The following is a 14,901-nucleotide window of genomic DNA, read 5'->3' on the forward strand; positions in this document are numbered from 1 at the left end:
GGGAACAGAGGGTGGAGTGGGTGACGCTGGTGGCTGGTTCCTGAAGAGCTTTGAAGTGTCCCAGGATCTTGGGTCAGTTGTTCAAGGAAGACATTGAAACTCTTGCTTGCTCGTGGACCCGGGACCACAACCTTCCAGCAACAAATGTTTCCCGGTGTCGTCCTGCTTGTTTTTCCTAAGTTAACAATGCTTTTAGAGAATGGAGGCCCACGATAAGGGTGTTGCTTAAACAGTTGGAAAAGCAAATGGCACCTATAAGTCCTAAGCCGCTTGGGGAGTAATGGCATTCTCTTCCTTTTCCCTCTCGCTCCCAGACTCGAGTGCTCCATTAATCCAGGGAGCTAACTGGCCAAGTCTCCAGTGAGTCTTGCAGCAGGAGTAACCAGAAGTTAGACCTCATCCTCCCCTGCCTTGGCTGGCCTAGAGACTTACTGGCTGTCCCTGTCTTTCTCTTTGCCACTGGAGCTGAAAACATTCTGGAGGAAAGGGGGCCAGCTCTAGCTTTGGGCCTTTTGAAGCTCGTTCTTCAATTACGAGTTCCCGCCCCACCCCCGTCTTGGAGGAGGGAGTGTAACATATACTGAGTGTTTGCTTTGGGACAGTGACCCCTCCTCCGACCCCCTCCTTTTCCCTCCTCTTCTTTCCTCCCTCCATTTCCCTTTTCCTACCCTTCCCCCTCCTGTTTTACTATTTTAGCTCTTCGTCTCTATCCACTCTCATTAGCAGTTTTGTTTTTACTTTTTGTCCCCCTCAGAAGAGAAGACTGTAGGTCTCAGCGTCTCCCTTGCCTTGACTCCTCGGGCTGGAAGTTACCGCCCAGGGGCATAGTGTGGTCACATCTCAGTGTCTGCCCAACTGACTGGTGTGTCGTTGGTTTATTCCAGCATTCGGGAATTAATAGCTCGGATGCGGAGGTGCTGACCCTGTTCAATGTGACAGAGGCCCAGAGCGGGGAGTATGTGTGTAAGGTTTCCAATTATATTGGTGAAGCTAACCAGTCTGCGTGGCTCACTGTCACCAGACCAGTGGCAAAAGGTAATGGGGAGATGGACGGGACCATGTACCGGGTACTTGATTTAGGCTCCACACTGCTGGGGCAGGTTGGGAAGTCAGTACCAACTCTACCTTTCTCCTTCTGTGTTCCTAATGTGCCCAGAGCCATGGAAAAATCCCTGGCTTGGGAGGCTGGTTTGGTTTGGTACTATGCTGGTTGTCTTTGGCTCCCTTTGTGCCTTATGTATATATGTGTTCTCTCTCTCTCTCTCTCTCTCTCTCTCTCTCTCTCTCTCTCCTCACCCTTTTTTCTTCTATGTGTGTGTGTTTCTGTGTATAAGTACTTGTGCCTGTCTGTGGACTTGTAAGGTGTTAGGAATGATGCTTCTGACTGAAGTTTTTGATAGTGACAAAAAGAAGAGACCAGATATTCTCTCTCAGACCAGTATCTGCACGTCGTGCGTGCATGTGTGCGTGTTCGAGATGCTCTGGGGGCTGCTTTTCTTTCCTTGCTATCCCGTCTGTACCCACTGATTCTCTTTACCTAAAACCAAACAGCCCCCTACCTGCCAGGCCTCATTTCTCCATGCTGCCCACCGCCCGCATGCTTGGCTGGGCCAGTGGCTGCCAGCGTCTGGTGAAGGGTCGTAACCAAGCCGTCGTCTCCTCAGGTCTGCCGGAGAGCCTCCCCTCCAGAGCCTCGCTGTTTTCCTCTAACAGGTCTCGCTGGCTGGTGGTGTGTTTTTTTGCCTTGTTGCAAAGGAGATGCTGGGGAGCGTTTCTTCCTTTGGTTTTGGTCCCCTCCTCTGTCCTTCTCCGTTTCTCTGCCTCTTGGAGGCCTCATGTCCCGGGCTTGTCCATTTTGCTTCCGTCGTCTCTTCTAGACTGCTGGAGTTAATACCACCGACAAGGAAATGGAGGTGCTTCATCTACGGAATGTCTCCTTTGAGGATGCGGGGGAGTATACGTGCTTGGCGGGTAACTCTATCGGACTCTCCCATCACTCTGCATGGTTGACCGTTCTGGAAGGTATACACTGCACTGATCCTTTCTGGGTCCTGCCTTTTGCCATGGGAGCAGCACATCCGTTACAGGGCTGGGGAGAGGCAGAAAGGGACGGCTCCGTCTGCTGCGTGCCCTTTTCTGCCCTGGCTTTGAGGGCCATGCAGAGGGAGTTCCTGGATTTTCAGGAAGTGACCGTGTCAGCCTCCCCTTGCACATGTACATCTGGCTCTCTCCCTGGTCAATGTAATGCATGCGTGAGCTCTGGGTTTACCTTGCAGCAGGGCTTTCTAGCACAGGCTCCTTCCATCCTTGGGTACAGCATCTTCCCTCATCCATTTGGTACAGAGGCTTTGAATGACGGGGTCTTCTTTAGCCAGTCCCACGAAAAGTCATGGGCCTCTCCTCCATGAATACATGCCAATAGGAGCTTACTGCGGCTTCCCTGGAGTATTGGCCCACTCTTCATTCTGCTCTGCACTTTGACGTGCCAGGATAGCAAACCTGAGACACCTGTCTTAGCCATTCAGGAAGTCTGGAAGTGCCCATTGGTCCTCTCAGGATATCCCTCCTGGCCTGCCCTCCCATGTGAGAAGATCTGTGTCAGTGTGCTACCCAGGAAGGAAGGAACCTGTGGCCTTGCTGGGTGGTGGGCTGGTGACCACAGGCCCAGTATGGTCTTGCTTGCATGTGGCCTGAGAGCTGCTCTTTCTGTGGCCGCTAAGTGCATACCTTCTCTACTCTTCCCTTCCACCTTGCTTGCCCAGCAGTCTCCCACACTGCCGCTAGCAAAGAAGCATCCTATCTTTATCATCGTCTCTGTCCGTTTAGTCAGTGCTCCCTGTGAGTCTTCATTTCCTGACAGTTGATGGGCGGGGAGGGGAGGGGAGGGGAGGAGGAGCGGGGATGATGGACAGACACAAACAGAATACTTCCCTGTCATCGGCTCTGTTGTTTCCTTGTTGGGCTGGGAGGACTCCCAAGGGTATCACTTCGGCTGGCTGAGGTTTTAGAGGGAGGACTGTTGGAGGAAGGCTGTATGCATGCAGGACAAGGAGGTTCCAGTAGGCAGACAATGTTTCTCACGGTGAAGGGAAAGGTAGACTGACTAGCAAGTGGGGATGAGTGTGTGTCTTAGCTGGGATCACTATGGCAGCAGTGAAACCCCGAGATCAGCTTGGGAAGGAAAGAGTTAATTTATTTCCCTTACTCTTCCATATCACCCAAGTTCATCATCCAAGGCAGGGGGAGGGGGTCGGGTGCCAGAAACGGAAACAGGGCAGGAACCCAGAAGCAGAAGCCTGGTACCGAGGCCATGAAGGCGTGCTGGCTGCTTACTTGGCTTGCTCAGCCTGCTTTCTTATAGCACCCAGGGCACCTGGATGGCACCACCCACAATGCACTGGGCCCTCCCCCTATCAATCACTAATTAAGAAAATGCCCTACAGGCCTGCCTACAGCCTGCTCTTATGGAGGCGTTTTCTCCAGTGAGGTTCCCTCCTCTCGGATGACTTTAGCATGTGTCAAGTTGACAAAAAACTAGCCAGCACTGTATGAATTCTAAATAGAGGTGAAAGAACATAGAAAAATGATTGCCTGGCCCCCATCCCATTTCCTTACCTTTTAAGAATCCTGTGGGACCATGAATAGATTTCTTTTCTTCTTCATTTTTTTAAAGATTTATTTATTTATTATATATAAGTACACTGTAGCTGTCTTCAGACACACCAGAAGAGGGCATCAGATCTCATTATGGGTGGTTGTGAGCCACAATGTGGTTGCTGGGATTTGAACTCAGGACCTCTGGAAGAGCAGTGAATGCTCTTAACAGCTGAGCCAACTCTCCAGCCCCATGAATAGGTTTCTTAAAAACATGTTTTTTCATCTAGAGACATATTTAGACACTATATTTACTCAGCCTGTGTTTTAGCTATTTACTGATCTGATCTAACAGAGGTGATGGGTGTTTAGTAATACATGAGATGAGCATTCATTAGAGTCCCACTCTGTCATGTGCTTTGAGGACTGTCTGGTCTCTAGGGCATAGCAGCCTGTTTCCATATGATATGTGTGTGCAACATATGCAGGGTCTTTGGTGCCCTTCCAGTCCAGTGATCAACTATGCAAGTTGGCTCTGGAGTTAGTGAGTGTTGGGCTTGTTTGGCAGGATAGTCTAGGTTGTATGTACCCTCTATGGGGTTTGAGTTTAAGGATGTTTAAGGATACTTCAGAGGTCCCAAGGTCCTTTGATGCCAGGATCCCAGGGGAGAAGGGCAGGTGCTGGGTTTCTCATGGGGCACACCTCTCGTGAGTGAAGCTTCCCCCCCAGTCCCCATGACCTGCTGACACACTGTCCACACTGACCCAGCCCTGGAAGAGAGACCAGCCGTGATGACCTCACCGCTCTACCTGGAGATCATTATCTACTGCACCGGGGCCTTCCTGATCTCCTGTATGTTGGGCTCTGTCATCATCTATAAGATGAAGAGCGGCACCAAGAAGAGCGACTTCCATAGCCAGATGGCTGTGCACAAGCTGGCCAAGAGCATCCCTCTGCGCAGACAGGTAACAGAAAGTAGATGGGGGATTTGCAGGCTCACCACTGTCTTGCCGCAGCCTCCTCTTCCTGGGCCTCCGGGGCCGGCTCCCTTTCCTACCCTCCTGGTTGGCTTCTCATCTCCCACTTTGGACTTCGCTCCAACTTCTGGACCAGACACATTGGAATGTTATAAACCAACTCTGGCTCTATGCCTGTCCACCCTGTACCCCAGCCACAAAGACCTCCCTCTGTCACCTGAGACACGGTGGGAGGAAACGGGTTGGGAGGTGCAGGCGTGTGAAAGATTAATCCTTCCTCAGAAGAGGGCTGGCCCAGAAAGGTGCCTGCCCAGAAAGACTTTTTGTTTGTTTGTCTTTTGATTTTTTTTTTTTTTTCAGGACAAGGTTTCTCTGTGTAGCCCTGGTTGTCCTGGAACTAACTTTATAGACCAGGCTGGCCTAGAACTCAAGAGATTGCCTGCCTCAGGCTTCCCTGCCCCCCCCCCCCCCCCCCCCCCCCCCCCCCCCCCCCCCCCCGCCCCCCCCCCCCCCCCCCGCCGGGCCAGTGCTGGGACTAAAGGTGTGCACGCACACCACCAGCGCCTGGCTGTGGAAGGACTTAAAAAAAAAAAAAANTTTTNTTTATTTATTTTTAAAGATTTATTTATTTATTTATTTTATGTATATGAGTACACTGCAGCTGTACAGATGGTTGTGAGCCTTTGTGTGGTTGTTGGGAATTGAATTTAGGACCTCTGCTTGCTCTGGTCAGCCCTGCTCACTCAGGCCCAAAGATTTATTTATTATTATACATAAGTACACTGTAGCTGTCTTTAGACACACTAGAAGAGGGCGTCAGATCTCATTATGGGTGGTTGTGAGCCACCATGTGGTTGCTGGGAATTGAACTCAGGACCTCTGGAAGAACAGTCAGTGCTCTTACCCACTGAACCATCATCTTGCCAGCCCTGGAAGGACGTTTTGATGGTAGAAATTCCTCAGTCAGAGCTTCTGCCCTTATGGATGTTTGTTTGTTTGTTTGTTTGTTCCGCCATACTGTTAGGTATGGAAGTAAGTCTGTGCAGTGGTTAAAAAACAAAGCTGGGGGTTTGGGAGGAGTTGGCTACCACTTCACCCTCTCCCTGCTAGAAGGGTGACCTCACTCTTCCTTACAGGTGTCAGCTGACTCCAGTGCATCCATGAACTCTGGGGTTCTCCTGGTTCGGCCCTCACGGCTCTCCTCCAGCGGGACCCCCATGCTGGCTGGAGTCTCGGAATATGAGCTCCCCGAGGATCCCCGCTGGGAGCTGCCACGAGACAGGTAATACTGCTGTAGTGTTCCATTGTAGACCCCTGTTTCGAGAAATATTAAAATGAACCGCCAAGTTCCTGCGCCAGCAACTCTTCGCCCCCACCTCCGCAGCCTCCACAGCTAAGCTCCATGCAGCGTCCGGTCGCAGTCTTCCCTTCCCAGCTCTGGTTCACTGCCTCAGTGCCGCCTGTGCCCTCTCAGCCATAATCTTGCTGTGGTCGGTGGTCCCATCTTCCAGTAACCCAGTAAAGCAAAACTCTAGAAGCTTAGAATTAACAAGGCAGATTTATATATCAATAAATTTTCAGTTCACAAGATGCCCACACAATAATCTCAGAACCAATTATTCTGTCCCTATATGATATTTATAACTACCCGTTGCTATTTGAAACTACACGGGATCAGGCTCTTCTTCCTGTATGTCCGCCTCCATCTTGGCTTCTCCTCCCTCTCCTCTGAGTGGCTCTCTGTCTCTGCAACTCTTCGCTCTGCCTCCCTTTTCCCTGTCCAGCAGGCTTCCTGCTGCACTAATATTTTAATGTAATTGGGCAGAGAAAATCCTGCCACAGTCACCCTACCCCCCACCTCCCAGGCTTTTGTTCTGGCCATTCTGTAGTTTTCCATCACAGACCCCTCTTGCAAGAAATATTAAAATGAACTGCCAAGTTCCTGGGTTGTTGTGTATGCTAAGGCCTTCTAGGCAGTGAAAGTACATGAGATGCCTTTAGAAATAGCTCCGCTATTTCCTGCTCTTGGTTGAGTAGCGTACCAGGAGAAACAGGGTTGAGCTGTCCTATAAAAGCTTGCTCTGGGGGGCTAGAGAGATGGCTCGGCAGGTTAAGAGCACTGACTGCTCTTCCGGAGAGGTCCCGAGTTCAATTCCCAGCAACCACATGGTGGCTCACAACTGATGCCCTCCCCTGGTGCATCTTAAGACAGCTATAGTATACTTATATACATAAAAAAAATTACTAAAAAAAAATCTTCCGGGTGATAGTATCACACACCTCTGCATTCAGGAGGAGAGGCAGAAGTAGGCAGATCAGATCTCTTAAGTTCAAGGCCAGTCTGATCTACAGAGCAAGTTTCAGGACAGCCAGGGCTACCCAGAGTAACCCTGTCTTGATAAAGGGGGTTTGGGGATATTGATCTTTACCAGCCCTGACTATCACTGCACGTTTATCCTGTCCTAACTGTCACTCACTGCTTGTCCCCCACTCAAGACTGGTCTTAGGCAAACCACTTGGCGAGGGCTGCTTCGGGCAGGTGGTGTTGGCTGAGGCCATCGGGCTGGATAAAGACAAACCCAACCGCGTGACCAAAGTGGCCGTGAAGATGTTGAAGTGTGAGTGGAACTCCTGTGTCCTGTAGAGTCGTCTCTTTCTAAGAAAAGGGGGGTCTGGACCCAGTCAAAAACATCCTATGATGCAGTCACGGCTCACACCTGTCTCACTACCGGAGCTGAGGGGGATGTCACACTATACGTGTTTAAATATCACCTAGCTTCTTAATGTTGTCCTGGGCTCAGGTGGTCATTTTAATCCTACAACGGGCTGAGTTTTCTTGCTGGTGTCTCCAGCTGCCCTCAGTACCACATGGTAGTGGTGGCTCCTGGGAGGAAAGTAGAGAGTCCTGGAGAAAAGGGGGCTCCTCCAGGATCCGCTTCCCCCACCCCACCCCACCCCACCCCACCCCTGGCGCTCCGCTGCCCTTCCCACCTGCCTCACCCCGCTCTCTGGTTTGCATGCGAAGCCGACGCAACGGAGAAGGACCTGTCAGATCTGATCTCGGAGATGGAGATGATGAAAATGATCGGGAAGCACAAGAATATCATCAACCTTCTGGGGGCATGCACACAGGATGGTAGGCGACTCCTGGGGCAGGTCCGGCCTCTGGGCATCGGCTGAGAAACTGCCTTGCCAGGGGGGTTGATGTGTTGCTCAGGAGCTGGGCCAGCCTGATTGGCACACATTTAAGGTTTCTTACCAACACCCAGATTCACAGTGTGAAAGGGACAGTAATGTTATTAGAGTCTACATCAGGACACCTACCCTCAGCTCTGCTTGGGAACTTTCTGGCCTATACTGGGAGGGGGTCTTCTTTTGGCTACTTTGGGAAGAATGGTTTTACCTGTTCCCTTCTGGAGGCGGCAGGGAAGCGTTTACACTGGGCATGGGAGACAGTGGGCTATGGCATCAGGAGGAGGGGCCTCCATTAGGCGCAGCTCCCCTCCCTGACCTATTGCCTGACCTGTGGTCTCTCTCTCTCTGTGCTCTCAGGTCCTCTTTATGTCATTGTGGAGTATGCCTCCAAAGGCAATCTCCGGGAGTATCTACAGGCCCGGAGGCCTCCGGGGCTGGAGTACTGCTACAACCCCAGCCACAACCCCGAGGAACAGCTGTCTTCCAAAGATCTGGTATCCTGTGCCTATCAGGTGGCTCGGGGCATGGAGTATCTTGCCTCTAAGAAGGTGTGGAGACTGAATGCATCCTTCCCCGCAAGAGGCAGGGTGGGACTTTATCCTGCTAGCACTCCAGCTATATCGTCCACACCGGCCTTGATTCATGGTCCTTCTGCCTCAGTCTCTCTGGTGCTGGGATATTAACACAGGCTACTATATCGGTCTCCAGCGTACACCTGTTAATCTTTAGAGCTGTGGGTGCATGGAGCTTGGCCCCTTGTGTTGTGTTAGGCTTTCAGAGTTGGGAGAGCCTTGCAGCTTGTAGCCGTGGGATCAGATTGAATTAGGTTTGAGTCTATGTCACCACTTTCTGCGGAGACTCAGGCAGCTGTTTTTAATTTATATATATATATTTTTTTCTTTTTGAAATTAAGGTCCCACTAATTTTTGTAACAGAGGCTAGCCTCAGATTTACTGTGTAGCATAGATAAGCCTGAAATTTATAATTATTCTGCCTTGGTCTCTCAAGGGCTGGGATTATAGGCATGTGCCACTGAACCCAGCCTTGTATTTCTTTTTTTTTTTTTTTTTTTTTTTTCCCCCCCTTGGTTTTTTCAAGACAGGGTTTCTCTGTATCCCTGGCTGTCCTGGAACTCACTCTGTAGACCAGGCTGGCCTTGAACTCAGAAATCCACCTGCCTCTGCCTCCCGAGTGCTGGGATTATGATGGTTGTGAGCCACCACATGGGTGCCAGGAATTGAACTCAGGACCTCTGGAAGAGCCTCCAGACCACGCTCTTCTCTCCAGTCCCTGTATTTCTTCAGATACAAAATAAGAGTACTTATTTCTACATAGTAGAATTATTTTTTGTTTTTGTTTTTGTTTGTTTGTTTGTTTTGTTTTTTTGAGACAGGGTTTCTCTGTATAGCCCTGGCTGTCCTGGAACTCACTTTGTAGACCAGGCTGGCCTTGAACTCAGAAATCCGCCTACCTCTGCCTCCCGAGTGCTGGGATTAAAGGCATGCACCACTACACCTGGCCATAGTAGAATTATTGTGACGATAAAATTAACTGTGTCTGTGAAAATGCTGAGCACGGCTTCAGTGCCCACGGTATCTTTGCTTAAGCAGGCGTGCCCTGCTAGGGAGGGCGACGCTCAACCCACACACCTCACAGACCTAGCATAGGCCCAGGTGGTCTGTTTTGGAGGTATGAATCTAAAAGCTAGAGGTTAGGATCAAGAAATAAGGCATAAAGGAAGGCTTGTTACAGTGACTGAGAAGGCTACAGTTGGAGGTGTCTGGAATTAAAGAATATTTGGAAGGGGTCGTCGAGAGGGTCTGGGAAAATCTAGAGGGTATAGAGGTGTGAAGGCAGAAGACCCTCGAGGAAACACTGCCCGCTGTGGCAGTAAGCGCTGGAGTAGAGGGGACTGGATGGGTGAGTGGCAGTTCAGGGCTGTCATCTCCTCTGGTCCCCCCCTCTGCAGTGTATACACCGAGACCTGGCTGCTAGGAACGTCCTGGTGACCGAGGATAACGTAATGAAGATCGCAGACTTTGGCTTAGCTCGAGACATTCACCATATCGACTACTACAAGAAAACCACCAACGTAAGTTTCTTGCTTAGAGCGTGGCGTGGGGCTCCACACCACTAGACTTGTGCGCACTTCGATCCTGCTTTGATGTATCTGCTGTATTCGTGTGGAGTTGAGTGGTCTAAGATGAAAGGGCTTGTAGGATGGGCTGTGGACTTGTGTCCCACTTCCCTGTCAACTCACTGCCTGTGCTGTCATCTTCCGTTCACCCCGTGAGTCCTCTGTGTCATCCCGCCAACACACATCTGCTGCTGCTTGTAGGGCCGGCTGCCTGTGAAGTGGATGGCCCCTGAGGCATTGTTTGACCGGATCTACACCCACCAGAGCGATGTGTGAGTTTGAAATACACAGTTACCTGGTATATGCGGGAGAAAGAATTCTAAGGGCCCTGCATGCTAGACTGATGGGAATCTTATTCCATCACTGGGGCGGGGGTAGCATTGTCTTGTCCCGTGAACAGCGTGCTTCCGGCTTCCTTGCATAGTCTCTTGCTGCCCTCTTGTCTCCTGTGCCCTGCCCCCCTGAACTTAAGGTCCCTGTAGAGGTGGGAAAGGTTCAAGATGCACACCTACTACTCTTATCTTCTTGAGGACTTGGGAAGGAACTCCTAGGGCAGCCTGACTCTGTGCTAAGCCACAGCGGAACTGTGCTCTCCTGTAGGTGGTCTTTTGGAGTGCTCCTGTGGGAGATCTTCACTCTGGGTGGCTCCCCATATCCTGGTGTGCCTGTGGAGGAACTTTTCAAGCTGCTGAAGGAGGGTCATCGAATGGACAAGCCCAGTAACTGTACCAATGAGCTGTAAGCATAGGCTGGGGGGTTAGTAGCCGGCACTGTTTGAGTCCAGCCCTGGCAAGCTGGGTTGGATGTTGGGACAGCAGGTGGGGGGCCTCAGGTGATGGTGGCTTATGCGAGGTTCCTGAGGTCCCAAGCCTGGCTCTGAAGGAAGCAGGAGCATGGTGGGCAGGGGTTGAAAGGTCTGTTTGGGAGAATGGCCTCCCTGTCCACCCCTTCCCGAGCCCTCTGGTCCAGCTCTGCCCTGGTCCTCTCTCTCTCTCTGACCTCACCATCCTGCTTCAGGTACATGATGATGCGGGACTGCTGGCATGCAGTGCCCTCTCAGAGACCTACGTTCAAGCAGTTGGTGGAAGACCTGGACCGCATTGTGGCCTTGACCTCCAACCAGGTAGGGCTGCCCCCCCGGGGTTGGAACTTGGGCCTCTGTCACATAGGCTCCTGGGAAGGTTTGGGTGCCACCCACCGATCCCTTTCTGTCACAGGAGTATCTGGACCTGTCCATACCGCTGGACCAGTACTCACCCAGCTTTCCCGACACACGGAGCTCCACCTGCTCCTCAGGGGAGGACTCTGTCTTCTCTCATGAGCCTTTACCTGAGGAGCCCTGTCTGCCTCGACACCCCACCCAGCTTGCCAACAGTGGACTCAAACGGCGCTGACTACCAACCCTGTCCCCAGCCTTCTCCCATTCCGTCGTCACCCATGCCCCTCACCCACAAATCCCCTTATTGGACACACTGCCTTTCTCCTTCTCCTTTGCGGCTGGCAAGAGCCAGTGTCTGACTGAGGCCTTCCTGTGTTGTGGCCTTCCCCTTCCATCACACCCAAGACCCCTCTTCTCCCTCTTCTTAGCCTGCTGTGTGAGAGAGGAGCCAAGAGGCAGGTGCTTGCCGGCGGCTGCATCCTCCTTCCCAGGTGTTGGACCAAGACCCGCCCCGCTGCCTGGCACTGCTTGGAGGTGTGCAGAGTGGAAGCAAGTGGAGCATCCGGGGCGTTCCTGTTGACCCATCAGCCCCTTCTGTTCTGGCGGCAGGGGCCTTGGGGCTCCTGGAAGCAGTGAGGTTTCTGTTTAGGCCTTAACTGAAGGCAGCCTCTGCTCCAGATGGATGGTACCAGTAGCCTCTTAATTCCAATACTAATTTGCTTTGCTGACCAAATACCTGCCTGGTACCAGAAGACAGGGAGGCATAGACTGGGAGCCGTGATGTGCCCTTGGGCTGAGCCCTAGACTTGGGGCTCTGTACATAGCTATGAAGAAAAACACAAAGTGTATAAATCTTGAGTATATATTTACATGTCTTTTTAAAAAGGGTCGTTACTAGAGATTTACCCATGGGGGAGATGCCCCAGGGTAGCATCCGTTGCTATATATTAAAAACAAACAAACAGAAAGAAAAAAAAAAGGAAAATGTTTTTTAAAAGGTCATATATTTTTTTGCTACTTTTGCTGTTTTATTTTTTTAAATTATGTTTTAAACCTATTTTCAGTTTAGGTTTCCCTCAATAAAAAATTGCTGCTGCTTCATTTTTATCCTGGGCGTGTGAAAAGAGAGCAGGTGTCCACCGCAGAGGAGGGAGACAGGGGCTAAAGGGCCATGAGCTGGTCTTCTCCCCCACCCCCCATGACCTCTGTCTCCTGGATTGTGCCCCAGACCTCCCAGCCAAGCCTTTTGTCTCCTGATGCATTGGGAAAGGCAGGGGAAGAAGAGGTCCTGAGGGCAGAGAGCCAAGCTCATACACTTGTTTCCTCAGAGGAGAGAGTGAGAGGATGAGGCTAGCCAGAGGGTAGAACTGGACAGAAACCCAAACCCTAGACTCTGTACATTCAGATGTCTTGTCTGTCTTCCCCAACCTACTCCTCATATTCCTCTCCTGTAAATATCCTCCCCTTCCCTGTTGGTCTCTGTTACCCAGTTGGGTCTGTCCCTGAGCTTGGCTTCCTATAGTTTTTCCTTTACAAACTCCACCCATCCCTCAGGAAAGAGCAAACAATCTCTCTGGTTTGGGTCAACTTGACAACTCAATTCTGCCACCTGCTGGTTGTTTTGGTACCTTGGTCTCTTATTCAAACCCACCCCACTCTAGCCTTAGAGGATTTGTTTTTTGTTTGTTTGTTTGTTTGGTTGGTTGGTTGGTCTTTTTTTCTGGGTCTCTGCTGAATACAAACCAGTTCAGTATGATTTCATCCGTTGGGGTTAGGGCGGCTTCTTTAAGTGCAGTTTTGGCAGCTGTGGTTTGGGTCATTGTCATAAGAGTTCTTATCGTTGTTTCTCTCTGTACACATGTAACTGTCAAAATATTATGAATGGTTTTTATGCTCAAAGAAGACATCATTTGGCAAAGAGGGCCAGGGAATGAATTTAGCACAAACTTATTTTCTTGGAGACCGTCCGTATCATAGTGTTTTTTGTTTTTTTTTTCCCTTGTTAAAGCTGAGCATTATTTCTGCCTCAGGTCTACTTGGCTCCCTGCTGTGTGGATTGAAGGAGAACACAGAAAGGGCTTAGTGTGACTCAAGGAGAGGAGCTAGGAACTGGAAGGAGCTGAAGTCCCCTCTGTTACTATTCAAATTGCCCGCAGATGGCCCCGGGGACAGGGGTGGCTATCAAATAGAAAGTAGTGACATTGACATGAAGGGAAATGAAATGGCCATTTCACTTAGAGGACCAGATTAGGTCTCGTGGGAGGGGGAACCCAGCTTACAGAATGAAGACGTACTGTCAGAGCACAGCATCTGTCTGGTTTCCTGGGGGTTAAAATATGGCCCAGGCATCAATCAATACTGCTTCCCCATCTTTTCTAATTGCCACAGGCTAGAGGTCATCAGTCCCCTGGCTCTGTTAATGTAATGTATCGATTTCAGGTAAGTAAGATTGAACATAGATGAAGTAAGAAATCGGCCTTAATGGTAATGAACTCTCTGTTTATCAACTGCCACTGGGTGGAGCCAGCAAGCTAAAATACCCTCCTACACACAGACAGTGTTAGGTAATACTGTCAGAACCAGTGTCCTCTGAAGTAACAGATCTACCTGCAAGTGGGAACTTTTGGCCTGGGTATAGCATTGTCAGACTCTGGACATGACCAATATGTCTTGTACAGAATTAGACATGGCACAAGTGCAGGGCCATACTATTAAGTAGCAGCAACAACTATTACAATTACAATTCTGTGTAGAATGTGCGCTGTGTCTAATGTCGCTACAGGCGCATGTCAGAGCTTACAACTGTACCCAGTGAGACTGTTAGCAGCTGGTGGAGCTTGGTTCCACCACATATGCAGGAAATAGTGAGCTGGGAGGGAGAAGGGAGGGCTTTGAAGCAACGTGGCATGGCCTTCTATCCCCTTAGCTAGCAGAAACCAAGAAGGGAGTAGACCAGCAAGAACCCTGAAGTTGGCTGGTCCTGGTGGTGAATGCCCTTAATCCCAGACTCAGAAGGCAGAGGCCGGTAGATCTTGAGTTCAGGGACAACCTGGTCTACATCGTGAGTTCAGGGCCTGCTGAAGATGCACTGTGAGACTCTTATCTAAAAGGAAATTAAATGAACCAGAACACACTGAAGTTATGAAGGACTCTGGAACTGGCTCCCTCTTGTTTGACACACAGCAGCATTCAGAATCATCTTTACTGTACTGCCTGCTGGGTGCATGCATGTCCTAGTGCACAGAAGCAGTGCATTCAATTGCCTTGCTGTCGGAGGTTCCATTGGTGTGCTGAAACTGGCTCTCTAGAGGAAAGTATGTGTGTCTTGCACTGAAGTCATCCATTTCCAACCTTGGGACCTGCAACTGTGCTTACTAGCCATTGGCCAGACGCTACCAGTAAGGTTTCAGCCTGGGGTTATGGCCAAGTACCCCAAATTTTGAAAACATTGACATCGCCTTTAATCCTGAACTGGGGAGGGGGCAGAAGCCAGTGGATCTCTTAAATTCAAGGCCAGCCTGGTCTATATATTGAGTTCTAGGTCAACCAAGATTGCATGGTGAGACCCTGTCTCCAAAAAAGTAAAATGGGGGATGGGAGTGGGGTGGGTCGGGCACAGGTGGAGCCCTCAATGGCCAGACTCCACGACTTCACTACTTCCATTTGCTCATTGAGAAGGCCAGAAGGAATCCACATGCATCGGGGAGATGAAAGAGGATTACGCCAGTTAAGTAGCTAATCCCTTTCCCGTATTACACACCTCTAGTATGCACTAAGTTTAAAAACCCACCACTTCCAAAGGGAAGTTGTATTGTGAGATACCTGATTAGAGCAATGG

General features: G+C 50.4%; 1 protein-coding gene across 10 annotated transcripts in view; it reads left to right on the forward strand.

The window, feature by feature from the left end:
- Fgfr1 (fibroblast growth factor receptor 1) overlaps nt 1-13,395 on the forward strand; it is a 61,917-nt gene extending 48,522 nt beyond the window's left edge. For 4 of the 10 annotated variants that reach the window (XM_029480640.1, XM_029480641.1, XM_029480644.1 and 1 more), the window contains 11 exons: nt 1,878-2,022; nt 4,364-4,566; nt 5,709-5,854; nt 7,069-7,190; nt 7,598-7,708; nt 8,125-8,315; nt 9,737-9,859; nt 10,106-10,176; nt 10,505-10,642; nt 10,922-11,027; nt 11,122-13,392. In XM_029480640.1, the coding sequence (XP_029336500.1) occupies nt 1,878-2,022; nt 4,364-4,566; nt 5,709-5,854; nt 7,069-7,190; nt 7,598-7,708; nt 8,125-8,315; nt 9,737-9,859; nt 10,106-10,176; nt 10,505-10,642; nt 10,922-11,027; nt 11,122-11,298 (1,533 nt within the window). In that variant the 3' untranslated portion in view covers nt 11,299-13,392. Of the gene's footprint in view, nt 1-1,877; nt 2,023-4,363; nt 4,567-5,708; nt 5,855-7,068; nt 7,191-7,597; nt 7,709-8,124; nt 8,316-9,736; nt 9,860-10,105; nt 10,177-10,504; nt 10,643-10,921; nt 11,028-11,121 lie in introns of all 10 variants that reach the window. The other 6 variants (XM_029480645.1, XM_029480647.1, XM_029480642.1 and 3 more) reach the window with 4 other exon arrangements.
- The last annotated feature ends 1,506 nt before the right edge of the window (nt 13,396-14,901 follow it).

This window comes from Mus caroli, chromosome 8, assembly GCF_900094665.2.
Source record: "Mus caroli chromosome 8, CAROLI_EIJ_v1.1, whole genome shotgun sequence".
NCBI lineage: Eukaryota > Metazoa > Chordata > Mammalia > Rodentia > Muridae > Mus > Mus caroli.